This window comes from Callithrix jacchus, chromosome 13 (assembly GCF_049354715.1).
Source record: "Callithrix jacchus isolate 240 chromosome 13, calJac240_pri, whole genome shotgun sequence".
NCBI lineage: Eukaryota > Metazoa > Chordata > Mammalia > Primates > Cebidae > Callithrix > Callithrix jacchus.
In genome coordinates, this window is record NC_133514.1 from 10,748,026 (window position 1) to 10,773,523 (window position 25,498).

The window sequence follows — 25,498 nt, forward strand, 5'->3', positions numbered from 1 at the left end:
CCTTTAGCTAAAGGTTCTTTCACTAAAAAAAGAGAGAAAAACAACACAAATACATACAATCAGAAATGAAAGATGAGATATTACAATTGATATCACAGAAATGCAGGGATCATAAAAGACTACTGTAAACAATTACACATCAACAAATTGACTGGATAATCTAGAAGAAATGGATCCATTCCTGGAAGCATACAACCTACCAAGACGGAGTCATGAAGAAAGAAAATCTGAACAGACCAATGATGAGTAAGGAAACTGAAAAAAAAACCTCTCATCAAAGTAAAGCTCAGGTCCTGATGGCCTCATAGGCTACCTGATTTTAAAATATGCTACAAAGCTACAGTAATCACAACAGCTTGGTGCTGGCATAAAAACAGACACATCAACCAATGGAAGAGAATATAGAGCCCAGAGATAAATCCACGCATCTATGGTCAATTGATGTTTGAAAAAGGCGCCAAGAACTTACAATGGCAAAAGGAGTCTCTTCCATGAGTGGTGGTGGGAAAACTGGGTATGCACATGCAGAACAAACTAGACCCTTACCTCACATCACACTCAAAAATCAACTCAAAGTAGATTAAAGACTTAAACATAAGACCTGAAACTAAAACCATTAGAGGAAAACACAAGGAAAAAGCTTTTTGACATTGGTGTGGGCACAGATTTTTTTGGATATGACCTCTAAAGCACAGGCAACAAAAACAAAAATAGACAAATGAGAATGCATCAGACTAAAAAGTATTTGCAGAGCAAAAAGATCGACAGAGTAAAGAGACAACCTATGGAATGGGAGAACACGTCTGCAAACAATACACTGAATAAGGGGTTAATATCTAAGATTGTAAAAACTTTAACTCAATAGCAAAAAACAAATAACCTGATTAAAGGACGGGCAAGACCTGAATAGACATTTCTCAAAAGAAGACATACAAATGGCCAATGGGCATTTGAAAAAAAAAAAATGCTCTGCATCACTTATCATCAGAGAAATGAAATTCAATACCACAATGAGGTATCACCTCACACCTGTCAGAATGGCTATTACTAAAAAGACAAGATTAACAAGTGTTGAGAATATGGACAAAAGGGAATATGGACCACTGTACAATGCTGGTAGGAATGCAAATTAGTATGGCCACCGTGGAAAACAGTATGGAGGTTCCTCAAAAAATTAAAGATGAAACTGCAAGAAGATCCAGTAATCCCACTGCTGGGTAAATATTCTGAATATTCAAAATGAAATCAGGATCTCAAAGAGGTATCCCCACTCCCATGTTCACTGCAGCAGTTTAGCCAAGATACAGATTCAACCTAAGTGCCCATCAATGGATGAATGGATTAAGAAAATGTGGTATGATACACAATGAAATACAATTCAGCCTTAAAAAAGAGGGGAGGCTGGGCGCAGTGGCTCACGCATGTAGTTCCAACACTTTGGGAGGCTGAGGCAGGTGGATCACTTGAGGTCAGGAGTTTGAGACCAGACTGGCCAACATGGTGAAACCCTGTGTCTGCTAAAAATACAAAAATTAGCTAGGCGTGGTGGCGTGCACCTGTAGTCCCAGCTACTCAGGAGGCTGAGGCAGGAGAATCACTTGAACTCAGAAGGCGGAGGTTGCAGTGAACCGGGACTGTGCTACTGCACCCCAGCCTGCATGACAGAGCTAGACTCTATCTCAAAAAAATAAAATAAAAATAAGAAAGAGGGGAAACCTTTCATTTGCAACAGATGGATGAACCTGGAAGACATCATGCCATATGAAATAAGCCAGGCGCCCATGCACAGAAAGATAAACACTGCATTAACTCACTTAATATGTGGAATCTAAACAAGTTAAACTCATAGAAACAGAGAGTAGAATGGTGGTTGCCAGAGGAAGAGAAAGTGGCAGGAGGGGTTGGGGGAGGGGAGAGACAGATATGGGGAGATGCTGATCAAAGGTTACAAGGTTTCAGTTAGGAGGAGTTAGTTCTGCAGGTCTGCGTACAGCACGGTAACTGTAGTTACAAATAATACACTGTATGCTTGAAAATTACTAAGAGAATAGATATTACATGTTCTCACCATCCAAAAAAATGGTGATTATGTAGGGTGATAGGTTAATTCACTTAATCAGTTTACAGTGTATACGTACATATATCTAAACAGCACAGTGTACATCACAAATATGTCATTTTTACTTGTCAATTAAACCTTATAAAGCTGACAAAAAAAAATGAGAAGATGACTAGCCAATTACTGACCCTAAATTAACGCACAGGTTAATTTGAACACGTGTAATTTGTGAACAGCTAACACCTTGTCCACTATAATTAGCTTCTAATAAGAGTCCTTACTATCTCCAGAATCTTTTACCTCTCAATGGACTTATGAATTCGCCTCCATTGGGGATAATGGGCTTCTTGTTCAAAGCCACCTCCTTTGGCTCTGGCTTGCTGAGCCACGTTCAGGGATCGGGTGTCAATGATGTAACCACGACTCCCCGCCCTGAGGGTAGCATTGATCAGCTTCTCGTCTTCCTTGCACCTCCTCCCATTTGTGCCGGTGAGTGGCTGGCCACTCCGCATAATTACCTAGAAGCACAGTTAAGCTGAAAATTCAACAGCAGTTGCTTTTAAAGTTTCTGAAAACAGAAAGAAATTAGCTAGATTAAGAGTATCTCAAAAATAATCCTGTGACGCTTTGGAGATGGATTTGATCCATAAGCAAAGAATATTTGCATGTATTGACAACAATTGGCAACTATAAAAGATAAGCCTTGAGCTTTTACAGTTTCTCTGTCTCAAAACACTTTCACATAATAACTCATACCACCTCTTTAAGATCAAATATTGCAGTTCATTTAGTGTGTGGGTCAAACACCCGTAGACTTGGCCCTGTAATAAAGATAATAATGGCCTATGAGCCAGTACATCTTGACTTCAACTAAACATGCATAGAGTTGGCAGGTTTTAACAAGAATCATAGAAAGCGAAGGCACCAGTGGCAAAATTTAAAAGTTCAAACACTGCTCTCATTGTTTGGGAAATCATTTTCAATACCTCGAAAGCTGAGTGTCTGTTACGTATTCTCCAGCGGCCTCTACCATCCTGTTCAGTATTCCAGGCTTTAATTACTTGTTTCCAAACACTACCCTACCAACTATCTATCTGGAAATGTTTGCTTTCGAAACTTTTCTCAAGTAATCAGTGTCTGTTATACTAACCTCTTCGCTGGTGAATGGTTTACAGTTCTTTCCAGAGACCGCCATTATAAGGAAGTTATCTTAGCTCCTTGTTTAATCCAGTGTTTACTAGAGTTGTGACTAAACCACATGAGCATCGCTCTTCTACCTTTGAAAATAAATAGCTCTGCTCAATTTGCCTTTCACAAGGAAAGTTGGTAAGAAAAATTACATTATTCTGAGCAGAGAAATTTCTCGTTTTTCTACCAGAAGAATGTTGCCATAAGCATCAAACAGACACTAGTTTCCTTTGCCCAGTGTCTCTCGGGGCTTCTGCGAGGTCGAGCAGGATCATGGAAAGAATTCAGTCACATCCTCACCACAGAAAACACTCTACTCCTGATTCCCTAAGGCTGACATGAAGGAAGCCCTAGTGGTGGAGACCAGGACAATCATGTCAATGAACAGACAGACAGAAAAAAGGAACATTTCTACGAAAAGATCCCCCAGCCAAACCTTTCGGTACATCAAACAGCAGCGCTGTGCACTTACCCTCTTACTTTTTTGGTGATAATAGCTTAGTACTGGGAAGCGCCCTCCATGTCGAAACGTAGCCACCTTCCGAAGAGTTTCATCATCAATGGATTCAGGCACGATGACAATTGGTGGGTAAGTGGGACAGACAGCAAATTCCTTATTGACATAGCTTAGCCTCCACTGACTGGTCTGAAAAACACAGAATACTTCAAAGCTAAGCAACTATCTCAATGTCACAAAATAATCTGAGAAAATTTAAAAGACCTTAGAGATCAACTTTCACTGACAAAGAAGCCACTTCTCAGGAACTGAATAGGAGGCTATCTAGTTTACACGTAAATGGCTGCAGAGAAAAGGAGTTCTACGGTTCAGGGCCAGCTTCCTGCATTGCTAGGTATCAGCAATTCCTAGAAAGTTCTCTCTCATACTGAGCAAAACTTGTTGCTCTGTAACTTTCTGTACTGGTTTTTACCGAACTTTCAGACCACACGGGACAAGTTCCCTATTTCACATGGTATCCTATCAAATGTTTGAAAGATGCTTGTTTTTCCTTAGTGTTCTATTCTCCAAGTTAAATACGTTAAGCACACCCATAATTATCATGGCCAGCATCGTCCCACTTCTTCCTTTTCTGGGTCCCATTTGGTTTGTTAATGACCCTCTTGAAGCACACGTAAGACTGCAAGATTCCGGGTAATGCAGCCCCAGGACGGACAAGAACACAGCTACTATCTAGATCAAGCCCTTTGTTCTTTTCTGCCATTTAGAAAAGGAGAAAAAAGTACTAAGATTGGTAAAACCTTTCTTAAAACAGTAACAACTCACTACTAAGGAAGGCTAAGCTTAGGAGTCGATGAAATAATTGCAAACTCGATACACTAAGGACTATCAAATGACAACTTATTTTAAAAATCAGAACTGAAAACTGCTTCAAGACTGTCAAAAGGTTTTACAGCAAAAAAAAAAAATCAAATTATATGTAAATTTCAGCATGTTCTGTATATCTGAGCTGGCCTAACCTAACATAGTATGTTAGATGTACTCTGACAAGATTATCACTTTTTAAAAATGCTTTTATAACATAGAGTATCACATTTTTAATTTTTTTCACTTTTCAAATGTATTTATGTTACCAGTTTTAAAAACATAGTTTCTAGGCCAGGCACAGTGGCTCACACCTGTAATCCCAGCACTTTGGGAGGCCGAGGCAGGCAAATTGCTTGAGCCCAAGAGTTCAAGACCAGCCAGGGCAAAATGGCCAAACCACGTCTCCACCAAAAATGCAAAAATTAGCCAGGTGTAGTAGCACACCCTTATAATTCCAGATAGTTGGGATAGTGAGGTGAAAGAATCATATGAGCCCAGAGAGCTGAGGTTGCAGTGAGCTGTGACAGCGCCACTGCACCCAGCCTGGGCAATCAGAGTGAGATTCTGTTTCAAAAAAATAAATAAATAAACGCACAGTTTCTAAAGATTTATTATTTTTAGAAAAATGGAGTTACCTGTTCCTTGCTAGCCCATCCCAATTTGCTTTCCCCAAAGGCAATCATTTTCAGTATTTTTAGCTTTTTTGGTGTTTAACTTTAAATTTCTGTTTTCTTTTGTTTTGTTTGAGATGGAGTCTTACTCTGTCACCTAGGCTGGAACACAATGGCACAACCTTGTCTCACTGCAACCTCCGCCTCTCAAGTTCAGGCAATTCTTCTGCCTCAGTCTCCTGAGTAGCTGGGATTACAGGCACCCACCACAACGCCCAACTAATTTTTTGCATTTTTAGTAGAGATGGGGTTTCCCAACGTTGGCTAGGCTGCTCTCTAACTCCTGACATCAGGTGATACACCCACCTCAGCCTCCCAAAGCGCTGGGATTACAGGTGTGAGCCACCACGCCGACTTACCTTTAAATTTCTAAACAACACGATTACACTGTTATCTCTTGAATCTTCACCATGGTGTATTATTTCTTGATTTCCTACTCTGGAGAATGACAGGACTCTCCACTGATCTGCAGTGCCACTTGTGTCAGTCCAAATGTGCTGTGTTCTCTATCCCATCCCACTGGTCCACTTTAGTAACTTCTATAACTTTCAAAATAAGTTTGACACCTAGTAGGCTAAGTCTCCTCCTCTTACTTTTTTATTATTCAAAGAGTAACTTGGCTCCTCTTGGTCTTCTGGTCTTCCATGTAACTTTTATCAAATTCAGTGTAAACCAACTGGGGTTTTTAATAAGACTGTATTGACTTTATAAATCAGAGAGAATGAGTTACATCTTTAGAATATTAGGTCTCTCTATCCATGAGTATATTGTCTCCCCGCTTATTTAAGCTTTTAAACATTTTTCCATAAATTTTTATAATGCTCTCAATAAAGGTCTTACTCTCTTCTCTTAGATATATTCCTAGAAACCTCATTATCTTTTTGCACTTTAACTGCATGTCTTCAAATTGTGTTTGGTGTAGAGAAATCCCTATGATCTCAAGATTCTTTCCTTTTCCCATGTAGACAAGCATAGAATCAACATATAACAATTTCTCTGCCTTTATTTCAACCCTTATACCCTGTATTTTTCTTCCTTGTCTTACCGAGCTGACTAGGAACAGTAATAATGGACATTCTTGCCTCGTTCTTGAACCTAGAGGGAATAATACAAGATTTGCTTTCGGTGTGTTTCTGGTTTTGGTAGCCATCCTTTATCAGATTAGATGAATTCCCTCAAATCCAACTCTAAGAGCTTTTATCATGAATAGACATTGATCAATTTTTTTCCTCTATTAATCTAACACCATGCAGGTAATTTGTCTTTTCTCTAATTCTGTGATACTCTCTTTGCTTTATTGTTCAGTAGCTGAACAACATGTATAAAGATGTTTTTTATTATCTTGTATGGTATTTGCTGGGATACCTTGGCTTAAGGGTTCAATAACTTTTACTGATTCTGGAGAATTATCAACCACTATTTATTTGAATATTGTCTTTCTTCTATAGTCATCATCTTTTTTTTCTTTTTTTTTGAGAGACAGTGTGCTCTCTAATCCATGCTGGAGTGCCGCAGCATGATCACTGCAATCTCAACCTCCTAGGCTCGAGCACTTCTCCCATCTCAGACCCCCAAGTAAGTGGGACCACAGGCATATGTCATCACACCCAGCTAAATTTTTTCATAGAGATGGGGCTTTGCCATGTTCCCTAGGCTGGTCTCAAACTCCTGAGCTCAAGTGATCTGCCTGCCTCAGCCTCCCAAAGTGCTAGGATTACGGGTGTGAGCCACCATACCCAGTCTCCATCATCTTTTATCCTAAACTCCCATGTGATAAATATTGGATCTTCTTCCTTTATTATGCATGCATGTGTCTAACCTCTCTGTTTTACCATCTTCTTTCTCTGTTCTGCATTCTGAGTAATTACTTCGGATCTATATTCCAAATCACTTATTCTCCCTTTAGCTGTTTCTAATCAGCTACTTAACATTTTCCTTATGCCAGTACCATACTCTCTTGATTACTGTGGTTTTACAAGTTTTGTAATCAAATATGTAAATCCTTTTAACTACTGTTTTCTCAAAGCTGTTTTGACTTTCCATATAAACTTACACACTTAAATTTGCATTTCCATAAAACTTGTATCATCTTGTCCATTTCCACAAAAACACCTATTAGAATTTTAAGAGGGATTGCACTGACTCTATAGAACAATTCGGGGAGAACTGCCACTTCTATGAGCCAAATCCAGCCTGCTGCCTGTTTTTGCAAATAAAGTTTACTAGAACATAGCATCACCCATTCATTGATGTCTTGTCTGATTGCTGTTTTCATGCAACAGCAGCAGAGTTCTGTAGTTGTAATAGAGACCACATGACCCACAAAGCTTAAAACATCTATTATCTAATGGTCCTTCACATGTGTCAGCTAACTGCTGACCTTAACCATATTGTCTTCCAATTGATGTATACAATATATCTCTCCTTTTATTTAGATCTCCTGTAACTTCTTCCAACAATGTTTTATGTCTTTCAGTGCATAATCTTGAGTTTCTTGTTAAATTTATTCCTATTTTATTCACTGCCAGATTGCTTGTTGCCAATTCAATTAGTCTTTGTATACTGATCTTAGATCAACCAACTTGGCTAAACTTGCTTATTCTAGTCACTTTAGTACTTTCTGCTCTTATTTTTATTATTTTTTCTTTCTAGTTACTTTGCTCTTTTTTTCTAGCTTCTTAAGTTGGTGCTTAGATGAATGATTTGATTTTTCTTTCTTTTCTAGTAAAAAAATCTTAAAGCTGTAAGTTTATCTCTAACCCCTGCCTTAGCTATCTGTATTCCACAAATTTCAAAAGGTTACATTACCATTATCATTTAGTTCAAAATGTTTTTTAATTTCTTTGACACACAGATTATTTACAAGTGTTTTGTTTAATTTATAAATACTTGGGGGTATTCCTAGATATCTTAGTATTATTGATTATTAATTTAATTCCTTTTTGATCAGACATTATATTCTGGCTTCAATCCTTTTAAATGTATTAAGATTAGCAACGGAGAAGTCAACTTCACCTTATTATTCTTCAAAAGAAGTGATCATTTTCACAAGTCAAATAAGGTATTGGGTTACTTCTCATAACCCACAGTTCTGAAAAGTTAACTCACAGCTGAGGAATAGAGTTTAAACTCTTGCTCAGGAAGGAAGGAATGCCAGCCATCTTCTATCACTTCAAACATAGGACGGTAAAAGAAAGGATACATCAGAGTGATGGAGTCCAGGGTAGACAATGCCTGGGGGCAAAAAGAAAAGAAGACAAAAAAGGAACACCCACAATTGGAAACACATTCTCACTGAGAAATTAGTATTAAGCAAAGGTGGTCTAATAATGATGGGCACCCAGTATGTTTCTCTAACATTGTATTTATCGCTAGATACAATTACAGTTTTATCAAAGAAATTTCCATGCTTCCAGGAACTAATAAGGCATCTGACATGTAACACTCAAAAGTGTTGATGGGAGGAAAAAACAAACAAAAGATGTACATACCAATTCTAGAAGAAAAATCAAGTAACACCTCTTGACATCACTTAATAAAGTTTAATAAAAAGGTCCAAGTATTTCTGGGGATCAGTTTTTGGTTAGTAAGGTTTTGTCTCAAAATCCAGTTATAGCCTAAATAAACATATGTGAATTATTTGAAATCAGGGTTAGTAACTATAAAAAAAGGATATACAGCTTTGAGGTCTATAGTCAGATGGGAATCAGAATGCTGGACTAAAACTCCAAATGCTAGCTGTGCAGTAGGAAAGTAACGTAACCACTCCATGCCTCCGTTTCCTCAACTGTAAAATGGGGGAAATAACATACCTACTTCATAGGGTTGTTGGATAGTTAGAGATAATATATAACAGGCACAGAACAGTGTCTGGCACATAATAAAATCTAACTAATTCCAGCTTTTTATTTTAGACAGAGTTTTGTTCTTGCCACTCAGGCTGGAGTGTAACGGCACAATCTCAGCTCACTGCAACCTCTGACTTCTGGGTTCAAGTGATTCTCCTTCCTCAACCTTGTGAGTAGCTGGGCTTAGAGGCACCCACCACCATAACCAGCTAATTTTTTTGCATTTTTAGTAGAGATGTGATTTCACCACGTTGGCCAGGCTGGTCTCAAATTCCTGACCTCAGGTGATCTGCTCGCCTCAGCTTCCCAAAGTGCTGGGATTACAAGCATAAGCCACCATACCTGGCCAATTTCAGCTATTATACATGCTCTACATTCTTAGAAATTCCATCAGTGTTCATTTCCTCCCTTCCTAGACTGGTATGCCATTTGGCCAGATATCAGATCTTTATGCTGCAGGGATCCATTCTCGAATGGGGGCAATAACCCTATCAACCCCAAATGAACCTATATTTATCTGGAGCACTTGAATCCTGGGTAATAGACACAGGAAAACCTGAGTAGATGAGAGGAACAGACAGAACATTCTCTATCACCAGGCAGATTCATCCTTCTGACAGGGGTATGAGGGAAAAAAAGTATTTCTACAACTGGAAAATAAAAAAGGATACCATATCAATTAGCATAATTCGAACTGCAGGAATGATGGAGACATTCAGCTGGATGGGAGGAGAAGGCCCAACAGCATGCTCTCAGAATGCAGTTACCTCCCTCCAGGTTAGAGGAAGATCAGGCGTGCAAAAGGATAGGCCCATGACTACTTAATAATAGATCGGACATGTAGCTCAGCAGTTTAGCAAAAACAGCTCCAGCCAAAGTTATTTTTCTATCCATTTATAAAGCATGAAACCGTCTCCCCTACCTCACAAAATAAAATATGGAGAAGCAGGGCTGTATAATCCATCATACACACACACACACACACACACACACACACACGCACGTATTTTTTCCTACTTCTATATTGTCTTTGGCTGCCAATCATACCAAACAGAAGCAGAATGGCCAGTGTCCATGTCTGATCTAACTCAGAGCTGCCATCAATCAGCACCACCATTATTTTAAATGCAAGTCAGCAATCACTTTGACAGGCAAGAAGCACTCATATTTCATCTTGAGACCTTATGTCACTAGAGAGAGGTCTTTCCCTTTAAACCACATTAATGCTGAGAGAACTGAAAACATTTCAACCCCAAAGGCAGGTGAAGCACAGAAAAAGAAAAGCTTCACCAACTTATTGCAACAATTTAGGGAATTGAGCACTTGCCGGCTATTCTTCCAATGGGATTCTATGTGTGGCAGCAGAATATATTTGGGTAGATGGACTCTTGATTACAAAGGACAGCTCAGCTATGCTATGTGAGAAATTCAATTATTACTCATAAATCATGTCAAGATGTAGTCAGGGGAGGATGAAGGGGTAGCAGGAGGGACTGTGTGCCAGGAAAAGGATAAAGGACAGGTTAGCTATGTTATTCACTGTGCTATGGGAACATTCAACAAAGCAATCACATTCTGAGGTCAAATGAGCTCATAATTTATGGCTTCTTTTCAGTCATAAGGGCTCCTATATAATGAGTCAGTTTCTAAAGAACTTTGGGTAATGTATACAGCTACTTAAACAACTAATCAGCATCAGCAAGTGGGAATACACTTCCCCTTTCTCTTCACCACAGGGCCTCACTACAGGCAACATCTCTGACACAGACCAGCCAGTCATCTTACAGATCACTTGTCACAAAGAAATAAGAAAAATGTAGACTGGTCAGTGAAAATCCAACCTCCTAACAGAAAAAAAAAAAAAAAAAAGCCCCACAAAACCCACAAACACACACATGCTCAATGGAAGCAGGTAATCTTCCTGTGGCCAGATAGTGGGACACTATTTCAATTTAATAGTCTATAAACTACATGCATTCTCATTCACCTTAACAAATTATATCAAATCAACATCATGCATTACTTCCAGATGACAGATGTGTAAGACAAACAGCTCAGTTCATCTTCTCATTTCCTTAAAATTCAACAAAGGCAGAAAGAAATGTGTTATGTGCCATTTACTTGGTACTATAACAGTTTTTCTTCTATTTCTCTATTCCTGTTTTAAAAATCACTAAAATCCTTTCTGATTGCTGAATATTCAACATGGATGAATCTGGAGAACATCATCCTCAGCAAACTAACACAAGAACAGAAAATGAAACACCGCATATTCTCACTCATAGGTGGGTGATGAAAAATGAGAACACATGGACACAGAAAGGGGAGTACTAAACACTGGGGTCTATCGGGGGGAAAAGGGGAGGGCCAGTGGGAGGGGGAGGTGGGGAGGGATAGCCTGGGGAGAAATGCCAAATGTGGGTGAAGGGGAGAAGAAAAGCAAAGCACACTGCCATGTGTGTACCTACGCAACTGTCTTGCATGCTCTGCTCATGTACCCCAAAACCTAAAATCCAATAAAAATAAAAAAATAAAAAAAATCACTAAAATCCTACTTGACAGATTTTTAAGATTTTCTACCCATTTTAATAGCTAAGCTGATAGGACTTTTTGGACACAAAGTCCAGATTAGTTATATCAATATGGGGAAAAAAATCAATGTCCCTATAGTAGTCTAGAAAGTACTATAAACCTAAGATTAATTGATATAATTTAACGGCAATAATTAAAAATGAGGCAATTTAAAATTTCAGTGTATATCAAAATAGTTGGTTACCATGGAAAGAAAATAGTATGAGCTCTTCAATTAAACCACCCAAGTAGTATTTCTATTATTTGTAATCTAAACCAATATTCAATATTGTTTATATAAATATAAAGCAAACGCACCCTGTCTTAAGCTCACTGATACCTGAAAATTCAGGTTACTAAAAGCAAACAAAAAACTACAATCACTGGTGATAGTTACTTGCTTTAGAAAAGAAAGAACTTTTTGACAAGATGCAAGATGGCTGAATAGGATCAGCTCTGGAGCGCAGTTCCCAGCCAGAACGCAGAGGGTGAGTGATCACTGCATTTCCAAACGAGTTTTTACTGCCCACAGACCAGGAGATTCGCAGGCAGAAAAGTGTCACGAGTTTCCAGCACAGCTGATTCAGCCAGCACAGCTGCATAGAAAAACTCACACAAATCTGGGTGGCCGTCTGAACTGGTACCTAGAACACCTGGAAGACAGAGTCATCCATTCAACTGAAAAAAAAGGGAGCTGAACCAGGGAGCCAGCTGATTGGCTCAGCAGGTCCCACCTCCAAAAAGACCAGCAATCTGAAATGCTCTGGATTGAGAGTTTCACATTAAGCACAGCTGGACCTGGGACAGTCCAGATCTGTTGGGGGAAGGGTAGTCCACAATCACTGAGGCAGTCCACCATCACCTATGCAGTCTGCCATTACTGAGGCAGTCCGCCATTACCAAGGCAGTTCTAACTATACCTCTATAAACAAAATCACAAGGAAGTTTACACAGCAGCTGGGCAGAGACCATGATCAGCTCAGCAACGCCTCTGCTGGCAGACTGTGATTAGGCTACCTCCTTGCTGGGCAGACCATCTCTGAAAAAAGACAGCAGCACATCTGGAACTTACATATAAACCCCCACCTTCCCACGTCAGAGCACCTGGGGAAAAAATGGTGGTTATCAGTTCCACTGCAGCAGACTTAAACATACCTGCCCAGCAGCTGTGAACAGAACAACGGAGCTCACAGCTCAGCACCTGAGCACCTATTAGGGACACACTGTCTCTTCAAGTAGCTCCCTGACCCCTGTAAATCCAAAGAGACGCCTCACAAAGGAGAGCTCAGGTTGATATCTGGCGGGTATGCTTCTGGGACAAAGGTAACAGAAGAAGAAACTGGAAGCAACCCTTACTGTCCTGCAGCCACCAGAGGTGATTCTTACAACAGCCCTAAAAGATAGGTACTATTATCCTTGTTTTATACAAAGTATAAAACGAATCAGAGAGATGTTAAGTACTTTACCAATGGTCACAAGCTACCACGTGGTAAAATGAAGAGTCAAACTGTGCTATGATTTAATAACATATTAATACATGTAATAATGTATATATATATGTGATAATAATGTACAATATCATATTGTAATTTATTAATATTTCTATTCAAATTTTTAGGATTGCATTAATTACAAAAGATATACTAGTATATTCAAGAAGAAACAATTTCACTTCTAGCAGCTAACCTGGCAGAGAAGTGAAGAGTGCACTGGTTAACTCACTAGTGGTTTGCAGTGTCTCTAAGGAAGTCCTCAGAGGGCAGGTGGGAATAGTCGAGTCAATAAGGGCTTCCAGGTCTCCAAATCCATACCTACTCAATGTAATGTCACCAAAAGCAATTTTTTTTTTTTTTTTTGAGACAGGGTTTTGCTCTTGTTGCCCAAGCTGGAGTGCAATGGCGTGATCTCGGCTTACTGCAACCTCTGCTTCCTGGGTTCAAGCAATTTTCCTGCCTCAGCCTCTCAAGTAGCTGGGATTACAGGCATGTGCCACCACATCTGACTAATTTTTTATATTTTTAGTAGAAACAGGGTTTCATCACATTAGCCAGGATGGTCTTGAACTCCTGACCTCAGGTGATCTGCCCACCTCAGCCTCTAAGTGCTGGGATTACAGGAGTCAGCCACCACACCCAGCTGACCAAAAGCAATTCTAACTGTATCTATTTTATTGGTTTAGAATATCATATAAGATTTTACTCGAACAAACCTCAAGTAAAGGAAAGAAAAAAAAGTTTACAGTCCTAGGCACAGAGAAAGTAACAAGGTTTGTATAGTGAACATGAAATATCAAGCAAAACTTTACAATTTCTCCTAAGAATCTCTTCCCTAAATCTTCTGATGGTTTCCCCAAATAAGAACTCATACACTCAAGTGAAACAGTATCTGTTATTTAACCGATATGAACTCATAGAAATTCCATGAAGCCACTGGAAATGCAATTCCATGGAATTCCAAGCAATTCATGGAACTGGGGCTATTCATATAAAATCAGTAACACCAGACACTGCTGGAAGTCAAGAAAGCTTGATTACACTCATATAACAATGAACCAGGGTAAGGCTTTTCCTATCAGTCTTCAGTATTTGAGTCGGAGAACATGACTAAATTCCTAATGAAGAAATGTAAGAGCTACACTGAATCATAGTATAAAATTATGTTCCATTAGATTTTGCTTCCAAAATACTTACCTCAATGGAACTGGCTATATTCAAGCATTCCTCCATTCCAGGAATATCCAACTGAATAATTCGAAAATCTTTACATTTTATGATGATGGTACCCAGTGATCCCACAAATCTGTAAGAAATTGCAAATCACGTTTAGGAATACATGTTACTAACTTTAAATATATTATTATTTATTTGAAAAGAGGATGCAGTTGTAGTTACCATCTACATTAACTTTCTTCTCAATTATTCTAATTAAGGAAGAAGCAAGGCTGCATCATTAAAACGTGAGCCATACATTACTTACTATATATATATTATTTTAAATTTCGAATGTATAAAGTGATTCACATTAGGCTAATTGCTTTGATGGAGATTATTTGGGGCCTCATTTCAAAGAATAGGAAAAAGATCTGTAACTAATATATTAAGTGCTTGTAGAGAGATATTTCTGGAGCAAAGGAAAATAGTTCATTTCAGATTTCATTTACTTCCAAGTGATACATACTATGTATCAATTTATAAAAAGTATATTTGACAAAATATAACATCCATTTCTGATTTAAAAACATGAAAAACCAAAAATTTCTCAGCAAACTTGGAATAGAAGGGAACTTCCTTGACCTGATAAGAACATTTACAAAAAAAAACAACAAAAAAAAACCCTAAATAGCACACTTAATGGTGAAGGACTGAATTATTTCTCTCTCAAACCATGAATAACACAAAGATGTTCACTCTCATCACTTCCATTCACCATTGTACTGAAGGTCATAGCTAGTGCAGTAAGGTAAAAAGAATAAAAACAGATTGAAAAGGAAGAAGTAAAACTGTCTTTACTTGCAGATGATGACTGTGTAATGTACCCAGAATTTTCTTTTTATTGTCAATTCTTTCCCAAATTCATCTAGTGATACAACCTAATTCCAAACAAAATCACAGCAGACTTTTATGTAGAAACTGAAAAAGTGTTTCTAAAATTCATACAGAAATGCAAATGTCTTCAAACAGCCAAAACAACGCTGAGTAAGAACCAAGTTGGATGGCTAACACTACATAATTTCAAGGCTTACTATAAAGTTACAGTAATTAAGACAGTGTGATAATGACATGATGATAAAAAGATCAACTGAACAGAAAAAAAAGAGTCCAGAAACAGATCCACTTACACGTGAACAAAGACAGAAAGACAATTCACTGAAGACAAGTCAGTCTTTTTAACAAATGATGCTGGAACCATGGATACCCTTTTGTTTTTTGTTTTTTAAGAATTTGAATCTCTATCATGAACCGTACAAAAACTAACTCAAAATGGGATTGTTTACCTAAATGTAAAACCTAAAGTTATAAAACTGCAGAAGAAAACATGAGAGAAAATATTGTGACCTTAGAGGTGAGACAATGGTTTCTTAGAGACACTAAAATCCCAATTTCTACAAGAACAAAATGACAAATTGGACACCTTCAAAATGTAAAACATCTGCTTGAAGGACAAGGTTAAAGGGCATGAAAAGGTTAAGCCACCGGGCATTCCTGTAAGCTGTTGAGGACTTCATCAACGGGCTACACTACATTTATTGTTAAAATGTTTCTTCCTTCAACAATAAATTAACCTTAGCTTACGGTAACTTTTTTACTTTATAAACTTTTTAATCTCTAACTTTTTGTCTCTTTTGTAATGACACTAGGCTGAAAATAAAAACACACTATACAGCTGTACAAAAATATTTTCCTTCTTTATATTCTCATTCTATAAGCTTTTTTCGATTAAAAAAGTTTATTTGGTAATCTTTCTTGTTAAAACCTTAGACACAAACACGCACGTTAGCCTAGGCCTACACAGGGTCAGGACCATCAGTATCACTGTCTTCCACCTCCACAGCTTGCCCCACTGGGAGGTCTTCAGGGGAAATATTAGTAACATGCAAGGAGCCGTCATCATGACGGTGCCTTCTGGATAACTCTTGATGGACTTGCCTGAGTCTGTTTTACAGTTAACGTTCTTCAAGAATTAAAAGGAGTACAGTCTAAAATAACAATAACATGTCTAGTGTAGTAAATACATAAACCAGTAACAAAGTTGTTTATGGTCATTTATAAATATTATGTGAAGTATGCAATTGTATGTGCTATACTGTACATACAACACAGCATACATAAACGACCGGCACCCCAGGTTTGTTTATACCAACATCACCACAAACACAATGTCACTGGGCAAGAGAAGCTTTTCAGGTCCATTACAATCTTATGGGACTACCATCATATATATAATAAATCACATGACTGTATGTATATACAAGCATACACTCTCAAAACTCAGTAGGAAAGCAAATTATTCATTACAAATGGGCAAAACATAGGAACGGTCACTTAGCAAAAAAAAAAAAAAAAAAAAACACATATGGATGGCAAATAAGCACATGAAAAGATGCCCTACACCGTTAGTCATCAGGGAAATGCAAAGTTAAACCGCAATAAGGTATCACTTATCTATTGGAATGGCTAAAACGTCAAAGACAGACCACAGCAAGTGAGGACAAGAATGTGGAGGAACTAGAACTCTCACACACTGCTTATAGGAATGTAAAACTGTAAATACAAGCACTTTGGAAAACAGTTTGGGCAGCTTCTTAAAAAGTAAAACATATACCCACATCTGATCCAGCCATTCCACTGGCAAGTAAATGGCTTGCCACCCAAGAGAAAAGAAACCACATGTTCATACAAAGACTTGCATAAGAATGTGAAAAACAGCTGTATTTAACAGCCTCAAACTGGAAACAACCCACGTTTCCATCACCAGGTGAATATATGAACTATGGAGTACTACACAGTGGACTAGTACTCCGCAATAAGAATAAACTATTAATATATACAACATGGACAAATCTCAAACCAGAGTACTGCATGATTCATGTTGTATTGACGTAAATTTCTAGATAACGCAAACTCAACTGTGACTACTTGGAAAAGAAGGAAGGGATTACAAAAGGGCACCAGAAAACTTTTGGGGGTGATAAATTCATTATCTTGAACTTACAGCGACAGTATCAGCATGTGCACATACATCAAAAAACATCAAAGTTTACACTTCAAAGATGTTTAGTGTTATGTGTTGACTGTACTTCAATAAAGCTGTTTCAAAAATCACTGTCACTCTGCCTGAGCTGGAGGCAAAAGACACATAACCAAATTATCAGTGAAAAGAATGTGCAAGACATATGGTTATTCTTTTGAAAATTTTCACATCATCTACTCTTGCCATACTAACTCATTTTGTAAAGTGAATTTTGTTTCGTTAGTCTGGCAGGTTGTACTTAGTTGTTATAAAGTATAGTGAATGGCTAGAGGAGTTAAAAATAATTGTTACCTTATATCAGAACAAATATGCTATAAACTATCAAGGTATTCTCCATTTATTTGATGTTTCTAGTCAATTACTATTACTTATAGAACAGTAGGCCATGAAAAATATTTTCTAAAAGCGTAAGAGCTCCCTCCACAAAATTCCTATGATTCGCATCAATTGTCAGATTCAGTTCTACTTTATCATTTTCTCCTTATTGTCCCATCCATGCCCTGTATATACTCCTATCAGAGCATTTAAAACACTTTACTAAACTTTCTAGGTTACATGTTTATTTCTTATAATGGCTCCTAGTTGTTTTCAGGTAGAAGCCATGTTTGATTAATTTGTATATCCCCAGCTCCTAGTACAGCACCTAAAATATACACAATCTTGAAGCTCCATTAAGGGACTTAAAGGAGGATCTAAATAATGTACCATGTCAATTTGACTCCAATTAATCTATAAATCCAAAACAATTCATTTTTTAAAAATCCTACGAAACCTGTATAAAGTCTGTGGTCTAGTGAGCAGCACTGCACCAATGTCAGTGTCCTAATTTTGATAACACTATAGTCATAAAACATGTCACCATTAGGGGAAGCTGCGTGGAGGATTCTAAAACCTCCATGCACAATTTTTTGCAACAGCCTGTGAATCTTCAATTATTATTAAAGACTTAAAAATCCCATGAATATAGCAAGTTTTCCAAAACTGCATGGAAACATAAGGGTCGAAACAGTGTTGTCAGCTTTAAAAAAAAAAAAAAGGAAAGTGGGGCAACTAGCACTATTTGATATCTGGATATATCACAAAGCCATAGGAGAAAATATGAGACGACTAAAGAACAGATTAATGAACCAACAGATTACAACAGAGTGCTGAGAAATAGACCGTACATAAGGATAACTTGATATAAATCAGGCAAGGCTGCGATGTCAGGTGATGGGATTAAGAAAACTGGCTTCCTTGCTCTATGGAGAAAAATAGGTTCCTATCATAGTTGAAACAAAGATAGAATCCAAATGAATTAAAGACCTAAAAATGAACAGTAAAACTATGAAGCTACTATGGAAGAAAGTGTAGGGGAACATCCTGGTGATTTGGGGACGGGGAAGGAGTTCTTACGACAATCCATATACCATAAAGCAAAACATTGGCAAGTTTTGCATTAAAATTAAAGACTTCTGTTCAACAAAGGACATCACAGATAAAATAACAGATGAATGACAAACTAGGAGAAGATATTCATAACGCCTAAATAAAGAATGAGTACCCACAGAGTACACAAGGAACCTGCAAATCAACATGAGAAAGACAATAAACCCAATGTTTATAAGAAGACCACAGAAATTAGGCCATTCACAGAAAGGAAAAAAAAAATTAAGTATATTGCTCACAAGCATATATGATTAAACTCACTAATAATTAGTAAAATTCCAATGAAAATAAAGCAATAACTATTTCACAATCTTCAGACTGGAAAAATTAGAAAGACAATACCAAATGTTGGTAAGAAAGTGGAGAAGAGGTACCTTTCCTGCACCATAATGGGAAGGCAATCTGCAGTCATCATTCTGGAAAGCAGTCAGTTTGTGCAATCAGTTATGCACCTACTTTACGGCTGAATCCCATCCTAGGTGCAGTCTCAGAGGAATTATGGCACAAGATTATATCAGGGGACATGAATGAGTATGTTTAACAGAGTTGTTTGTGATAGGGAGTTGGAGGTTACCTAAAAGATCTGTCAAGAAAGCTTTTCTAGATACTTTGGAATTCTGTGCTACTGTCAGAAGCAGTGAAGTGGTTGTACACACAGCAATACGCAGAGACTTTGAAACAGTACTGAAACAACATAGGAGCGGAACAAGATCTACAACATACTCCCTGTTAGGCAAATTAAACGCACACATGCATGTGTGCACACACCCATGCACAACTAACAGGGTTGTCTACAGGGATTGTTGATAAGGCAGGAAATGGGAGTGAAAATTATGGATGAAGAAAATAAAAAACAGAGGAAACCTTTTAAGGAATCAATCATGAAAACGATGAGTCATCAACTGGGTAGAATTAACTCAATTTTCTGAGGTCCATTAAAAAAACCAGGGGCCGGGCGCAGTGGCTCACGCCTGTAATCCCAGCACTTTGGGAGGCCGAGGCAGGTGGATCACGAGGTCAAGAGATCGAGACCATCCTGGTCAACAAGGTGAAACCCCGTCTCTAATAAAAATACAAAAATTAGCTGGGCATTGTGGCAGGCACCTGGAAATCCCAGCTCCTCGGGAGGCTGAGGCAGGAGAATTGCCTGAACCCAGGAGGTGGAGCTTGTGGTGAGCAGAGATCACACCATTGCACTCCAGCCTGGGTAACAAGAGCGAAACTCTGTCTCAAAAACAAAACAGGTATAACTGTAAAACTTGTTGTACAACCTTATATGTTGAAAGGATCAGATAAAATGATGTTAGCAATGTATATGAAAGCATTCCACAGACTTGTAAAGCATTATTCAACACAACTTTCTACGAGGTTCAGAGAGGTAGAGCAGCTTGCCCAAAGGCACTTGTTTAGTAAGAGGCAGAACCGAAGGAGTCAGCCTTAATGACTTTCTCTCTCACCTCGTTTACAATTCACCAGCAAGGCAAGGCAGCTCAACCTTCAAAAACACATCCCAAATCAGATTCCTAGTGACTACACTACTGCTTTTTTTTAAAGACAGAGTCAGGCTCTGTCACCCAGGCTGGAGTGCAGTGGCATGATCTTGGCTCACTGTAACCTCTGCCTTCCGGGTTCAAGCAATTTTCCTGCTGCAGCCCCCTGAGTAACTGGGATTACAGGCGTGAGCCACCACGCCCAGCTATTTTTTATATTTTTCATAGAGATAAGTTTTCACCATATTGGCCAGGCTGGTCTCGAACTCCTGCCCTCAGCTGATCTGCCCGCCTCAGCCTCTCAAAGTGCTGGGATTACAGGCATGAGCCACCACGCCCAGCCCACCATCACCTTTTATGTGAATTACTCTACTCTAACTGGGCCTGCTACTTCCACTCTTGCCCCTGTACAGTATATTTTCTGCCAGCAGCCAGAACCATCTTCTAAAACATCTATCAGCTGCTGCTTCCTAGCTTTCACCTCTTCAAGGGCTCCCACTGAAACCGCTACAATGGCCTGCAGGCTCTCCAGGGTCCGGCCAAGGCTTATCCCTCCAGCCAACGTCTCTACCACAGACTTCCCCTACTCTCTACTTCCTGCCCTGCAGCCACACTGGCCTCTTTGTTCTTCTCTGCACATGCCAATCACGTTCCCCATCTCAAGTCCTTGCATTCGCTGTTCCCTCCGGCTGGAATGCTCTTCCTCCAGATACTCTTATTTCTAGCATACTCATTTCGTTGCTGTCTCTAGTCAGACACCACCTGCCTTCTCTGAAACGCTTTCTAAAGACACTGCCTCCTGGTGCTCTCTATCCTCTCATCTTCTATTATTTTCCTTCCTGGCACTTATTACCTGACATCATCATACTTATTTCTGTCTGGACTTACTGGATTGTCCATTTCCCCGGCCAGTACCTAAGCACCTTGTCTTAGCGACCACTGCAGCCGCACAGCTCAGACAGTGCACATGGAAAACAGACGGATGTCAAGATTTCTTGAAAGCACAAATTTAACAAACTCTGATCTGATCCCTCCCCAATGCTCTTTCCAGTACACCACACTGTTTCCCAGAAAAAGGATAAATGTGTGTACAGTTCATCATTCTCTCCTAACAAAGTCAAAGGTTCACGTCTCATCTGCCTTCTTCTTCACTCACTACAAGGCCCAGCACCTTGTAAATGCAAGGTAAACAGGAGGAAATGAATGAATGAACAGTAACCACCATAAAAGGTAAATCAGAAAGAAAAGACAGGTGATGGTCATGGAGAGGCTAATTTGTATTCAATGGCATTGCTGACCATTTGTTGGTCAATCCTTTTATTTCCTATGTAGCTGTATGCCCAAGTCACAATTAGAAGTTTCAAAGGAGATAAAAAGGAATTTCAGTTGTGGAATTAACAGAAGAATCTCTGAAGGAGATGGAGGACGAAACAGTTAAACCGAACACTCATAGACGAGTAACAAGCTCACTGCCTGTGAACTCCTGAAAGATAAGAGCTGTAAAATATTTTATTCATCTCAGGGTCCTAAAAACCTCACAAAATGTCCAGAACATAAAGGCATTTGGCGAATGTTTAACAAAGTTGGGAGAAGTAAGGCATTCCCGCAGAGGGAAGAAGTCAATAAAATACACAGATGACAGAAAACAGGACATACACAAGCACCAGGAAATGGTGAGGACTGGCTGGTAAAAAAGGGATTCATGGAAGGAAGTGCAAGAAGGGCTCGTTAAAAGAAATGGCAAGAAATAAAGAGAGAAAGTAGTTTAGGGCCAGGACACAGAATGCCATGAATGACCAAGGGATTTAGATTTTCAATAAGAGCCCACTCAAGACCTTTTTTTTTAGACGGAATTTCGCTTTTGTTGCCCAGGCTGAAGTGTAGTGGCGGAATCTCGGCTCACTGCAGCCTCCACCTCCCCGGTTCAACCGATTTTTCTGCCTCAGCCTCCTGAGTAGCTGAGATTACAGGCGCCCCCACCATGCCTGGCTGATTTTTGGTATTTTTAGTAGACATGGGGTTTCATCATTTTGTCCAAGTTGGTCTCTAACTCCTGACCTCAGGTGATCTGCCAGCCTTGGTCTCCCAGCGTGTTGGGATTACAGGCGTGAGCCACCGTGCCTGGCCCACTTAAGACTTCATACAGCAAAAGGGGACTTGAGACTAATAAGAGCCTCCTGCGCAAATCAATCATTCAATCCACCACTGCTTCACCCGAACTTCTTGCAATTCTATCATTAGAAATTATTATTTTAGGCCCAGCACAGTGGCTCATGCCTGTAATCCTAGCACTGTGGGAGGTCAACGCAGGCGGATCACGGGCCAAGAGTTCCAGACCAGCCTGGCCAATATGGTGAAACCCCGTCTGTATTAAAAAAATACAAAAAATTAGCCGGGCATGGTGGCGCGTGCCTGTAATGCCAGCTACTCAGGAGGCTGAGGCAGGAGAATTACCTGAACCCAGGAGGCGGAGGTTGCCGTGAGCCGAGATCGCGCCATTGTATTCCAGCCTGGGTAACAAGAGCGAAACTCAGTCTAAAAAAAAAAAAAAAAGTTTAGCCAGCCGTGGTGGCGCGCACCTGTAATTGCAGCTACTCAGGAGGCTGAGGCAGAAGAACTGCTGGAAACCAGGAGGCGGAGGTTGCAGTGGGCCAAGATTATGCCACTGTACTCCAGCCCGGGCAACAGAGCTAGACTACACCTCAGTAAAAAAAGAAGAAGAAGAAGAAGAAGAAGAAGAAAAGAAATGATTATTTTAAGGCATACCCTCTCTAGGAATCTTCCTAATACCCAAATCCTCCTGTGAAGCAACAGAAACGTTGTTATCATTCACTTACCCTTCAGAGTAAACTGGATAATCAGTTTGCCCTCTCCTGACTAGAGAGAAGCCACTAGGGAGATGGGAATTTTGAATACAGATCAAAGTATAACTTTTTGACTTCGAGGAACTCCCTTGGAAAGATAAAAGTCTGGAGTGCAAAAAGGATAAAGAGGTTAACTGGCCCCTGCCTTTCCTTGAGAGCCAACCCTGTTCTTTCAGGAAGCAGAACTGGGTAAAGATGAAGGGAATATATCAGAACCTCCCTTAGTGAGAATAAAATTGATGACCCAGAAGAAACATGATAAACTGAATATTTTTCAGAAATTTAAAAAATGGTTTTGCGGTATGAAGACACTCATAGCTTTGTATTCGGATCCGTTTTCATCAAAAATGGTAAAGACTTTATCTAAAGCACATCCAACCACAACTTCATGAACAGCAATTGACAATACCGATTCAAGGAATACGACAGGGCCAGAAAAAATTATAGAGACAATGCAGAAAATCCACCCAAATGGTGTTAAGACCCAGAAACGATCATCTGAAAACTCCATCTAGGTTTAATGGAAACCGGGTCTTCCATCTGGACGGCTTTCTGCTTGGTAAAACTCAATTCCTGATTCTAGGCCACAGAGGGCTGCCCCATCTTGCCTGCCAGCTGGGCGGCAGGATGGGCTGAAAACGCCAGGAAGTGCTCCCCGGGGCGCCCACAGGGGACCCCCCGGGTCCCCTGCGGGGCTGGGGTGGGACGGGCACTCACCGCTTGTCGATGGCGTCGATGTTTGAATGGAGGAGCCACAGCTCCTCCGTGTTGTCCTGCCGGGAGGACAGGATGAGGTGGTGGCCCGTCAGACACAGGGTGCCCTCGACGGCCGGGTAGAAAGGCCGGTGCAGCACCACATTGTCCACCCGCGGGGTCTTAATCAGCTCCGCAAACTCCATGCTCCCCCCGCGGCCGGAGCCAGGGAACCGAGTCTGGGAGGTGCGAGGCGGTTACCCCGCCGCAGGGAGATAAGCGGAACTACCCGGCGCGGGGCTGGCCCGTGGGGCGGGGCTGCCGGACGGTGAAGTTGGGCCCGTCCCAGAAAGGGTGGGCGCGGCGAGGCCTGCAGTCGCTGGCACCGGCCGCGGGAGACAGCAGCTGGGGCTGGGTTAGGCCCGGGCGCTTCTCTAGCACCGCCCGGTCCGCTAGGCCAGGACTCGGCCACAGAGAACGCCTTTCCACAGGCCCAGGGACCGCCACTGCCGCTGGGCACCCGGTCCCGCCTGGGCAGGCAGAGGGAAGAAGGAGGATGCCGCCTAGGGGCCCACTTCCACGCCCTGGCCGCTAGGGACTCCTGGCGGAAGTGGCTACTTGCTGCTGGAGCTCATAGCAACTCTGGGCGGAAGCAACCGATCTCGAAACTCGGAAGACGCGGTCGTAGCCGGAAGTCGCTACCTTCTAGGTACTCTAGAAATGCCTCCGAAACCACAGCCAGAACGGAAGATTTGAGTTCCTACGAGAAAAAAGCTTGTCTTTTGCCTTCACGCCCTCCCGCTGCCCTTCTCACCCACCTAAAAATATTCCTCAGCAGAAAAGACCGAAGAAGAAAGGACGACGGGGGGAGGTCCCTGCCTTGCTTCCCTATTCTTGAGTAGAGCTCCCCTCCAGAAGCTCTTCAGAGTGTGGGGCTCCTGTTAATTGTGACAGTTGTTATGCGTTAGCTATGAAGAGATGGGAAGTATAGGATGGAGGTGGTGACTGTGACCTTGGGGAATCCTCCAGGGGTCAGGGAGGGACACAGGGTCGCTCCACAGGCTCCCCGAGAGCGCCGCGCCACGACGTGTGACCTAGAGCAAAAAAGAGGAAAAACAAGAATACCTGTGAGAGGAAGCCAAGTAGCTGTAGATGCAGTGCACAGAAGAGCAAGTTACTTGACTTGGTGGAGGCCACCCAGTTACCCTGCAGCAGAGCCTGGGCTTCAGCCTGCAGCTATGAAACCCAGCGCATCGGTCACCACCGCACAGCCTCCCCGTCAGACGCCCTCATTACGCCAAACATTGATCCAAATAATTACTCCTTTGCTTGTTCCTTTCCAACCGCCCACTTGAAACTGACATTTTTATTCAAAAATAGGAAATAGAAGAGCAATATGTTTGAGTGCTGGTCTGCTGTGCCTTCATTGACCTTTGAAATCCTCACCATCTAGTACCTAAGCCCAGCAAGTTGAACAAAATCTCACAGAATTCACGAAGTAAATTGCCACAACCTCATCAGGTCATCCAACACTGGTCCATGCTTTTGATTTTGCCCTTCTTAAAATGTTCCCTTCTTAAAATAAAACACTTTCTAGAATTGTTTTAAATG

General features: G+C 40.5%; 1 protein-coding gene across 3 annotated transcripts in view; it reads right to left on the minus strand.

The window, feature by feature from the left end:
* The window catches only part of MTMR9 (myotubularin related protein 9), a 49,590-nt gene extending 25,145 nt beyond the window's left edge, over positions 1–24,445 (minus strand). For 2 of the 3 annotated variants that reach the window (XM_017963645.4, XM_002756771.7), the window contains exons 1-5: positions 23,912–24,445; positions 14,352–14,460; positions 8,351–8,476; positions 3,720–3,893; positions 2,360–2,577 (exon numbers count right to left, since the gene is read on the minus strand). In XM_017963645.4, coding sequence (XP_017819134.3) covers positions 2,360–2,577; positions 3,720–3,893; positions 8,351–8,476; positions 14,352–14,460; positions 23,912–24,093 — 809 coding nt within the window. In that variant the 5' untranslated portion in view covers positions 24,094–24,445. The remainder of the gene's footprint in view (positions 1–2,359; positions 2,578–3,719; positions 3,894–8,350; positions 8,477–14,351; positions 14,461–23,911) is intronic. The other variant, XM_008979037.5, reaches the window with a different exon arrangement.
* Between the last annotated feature and the right edge of the window lie 1,053 nt (positions 24,446–25,498).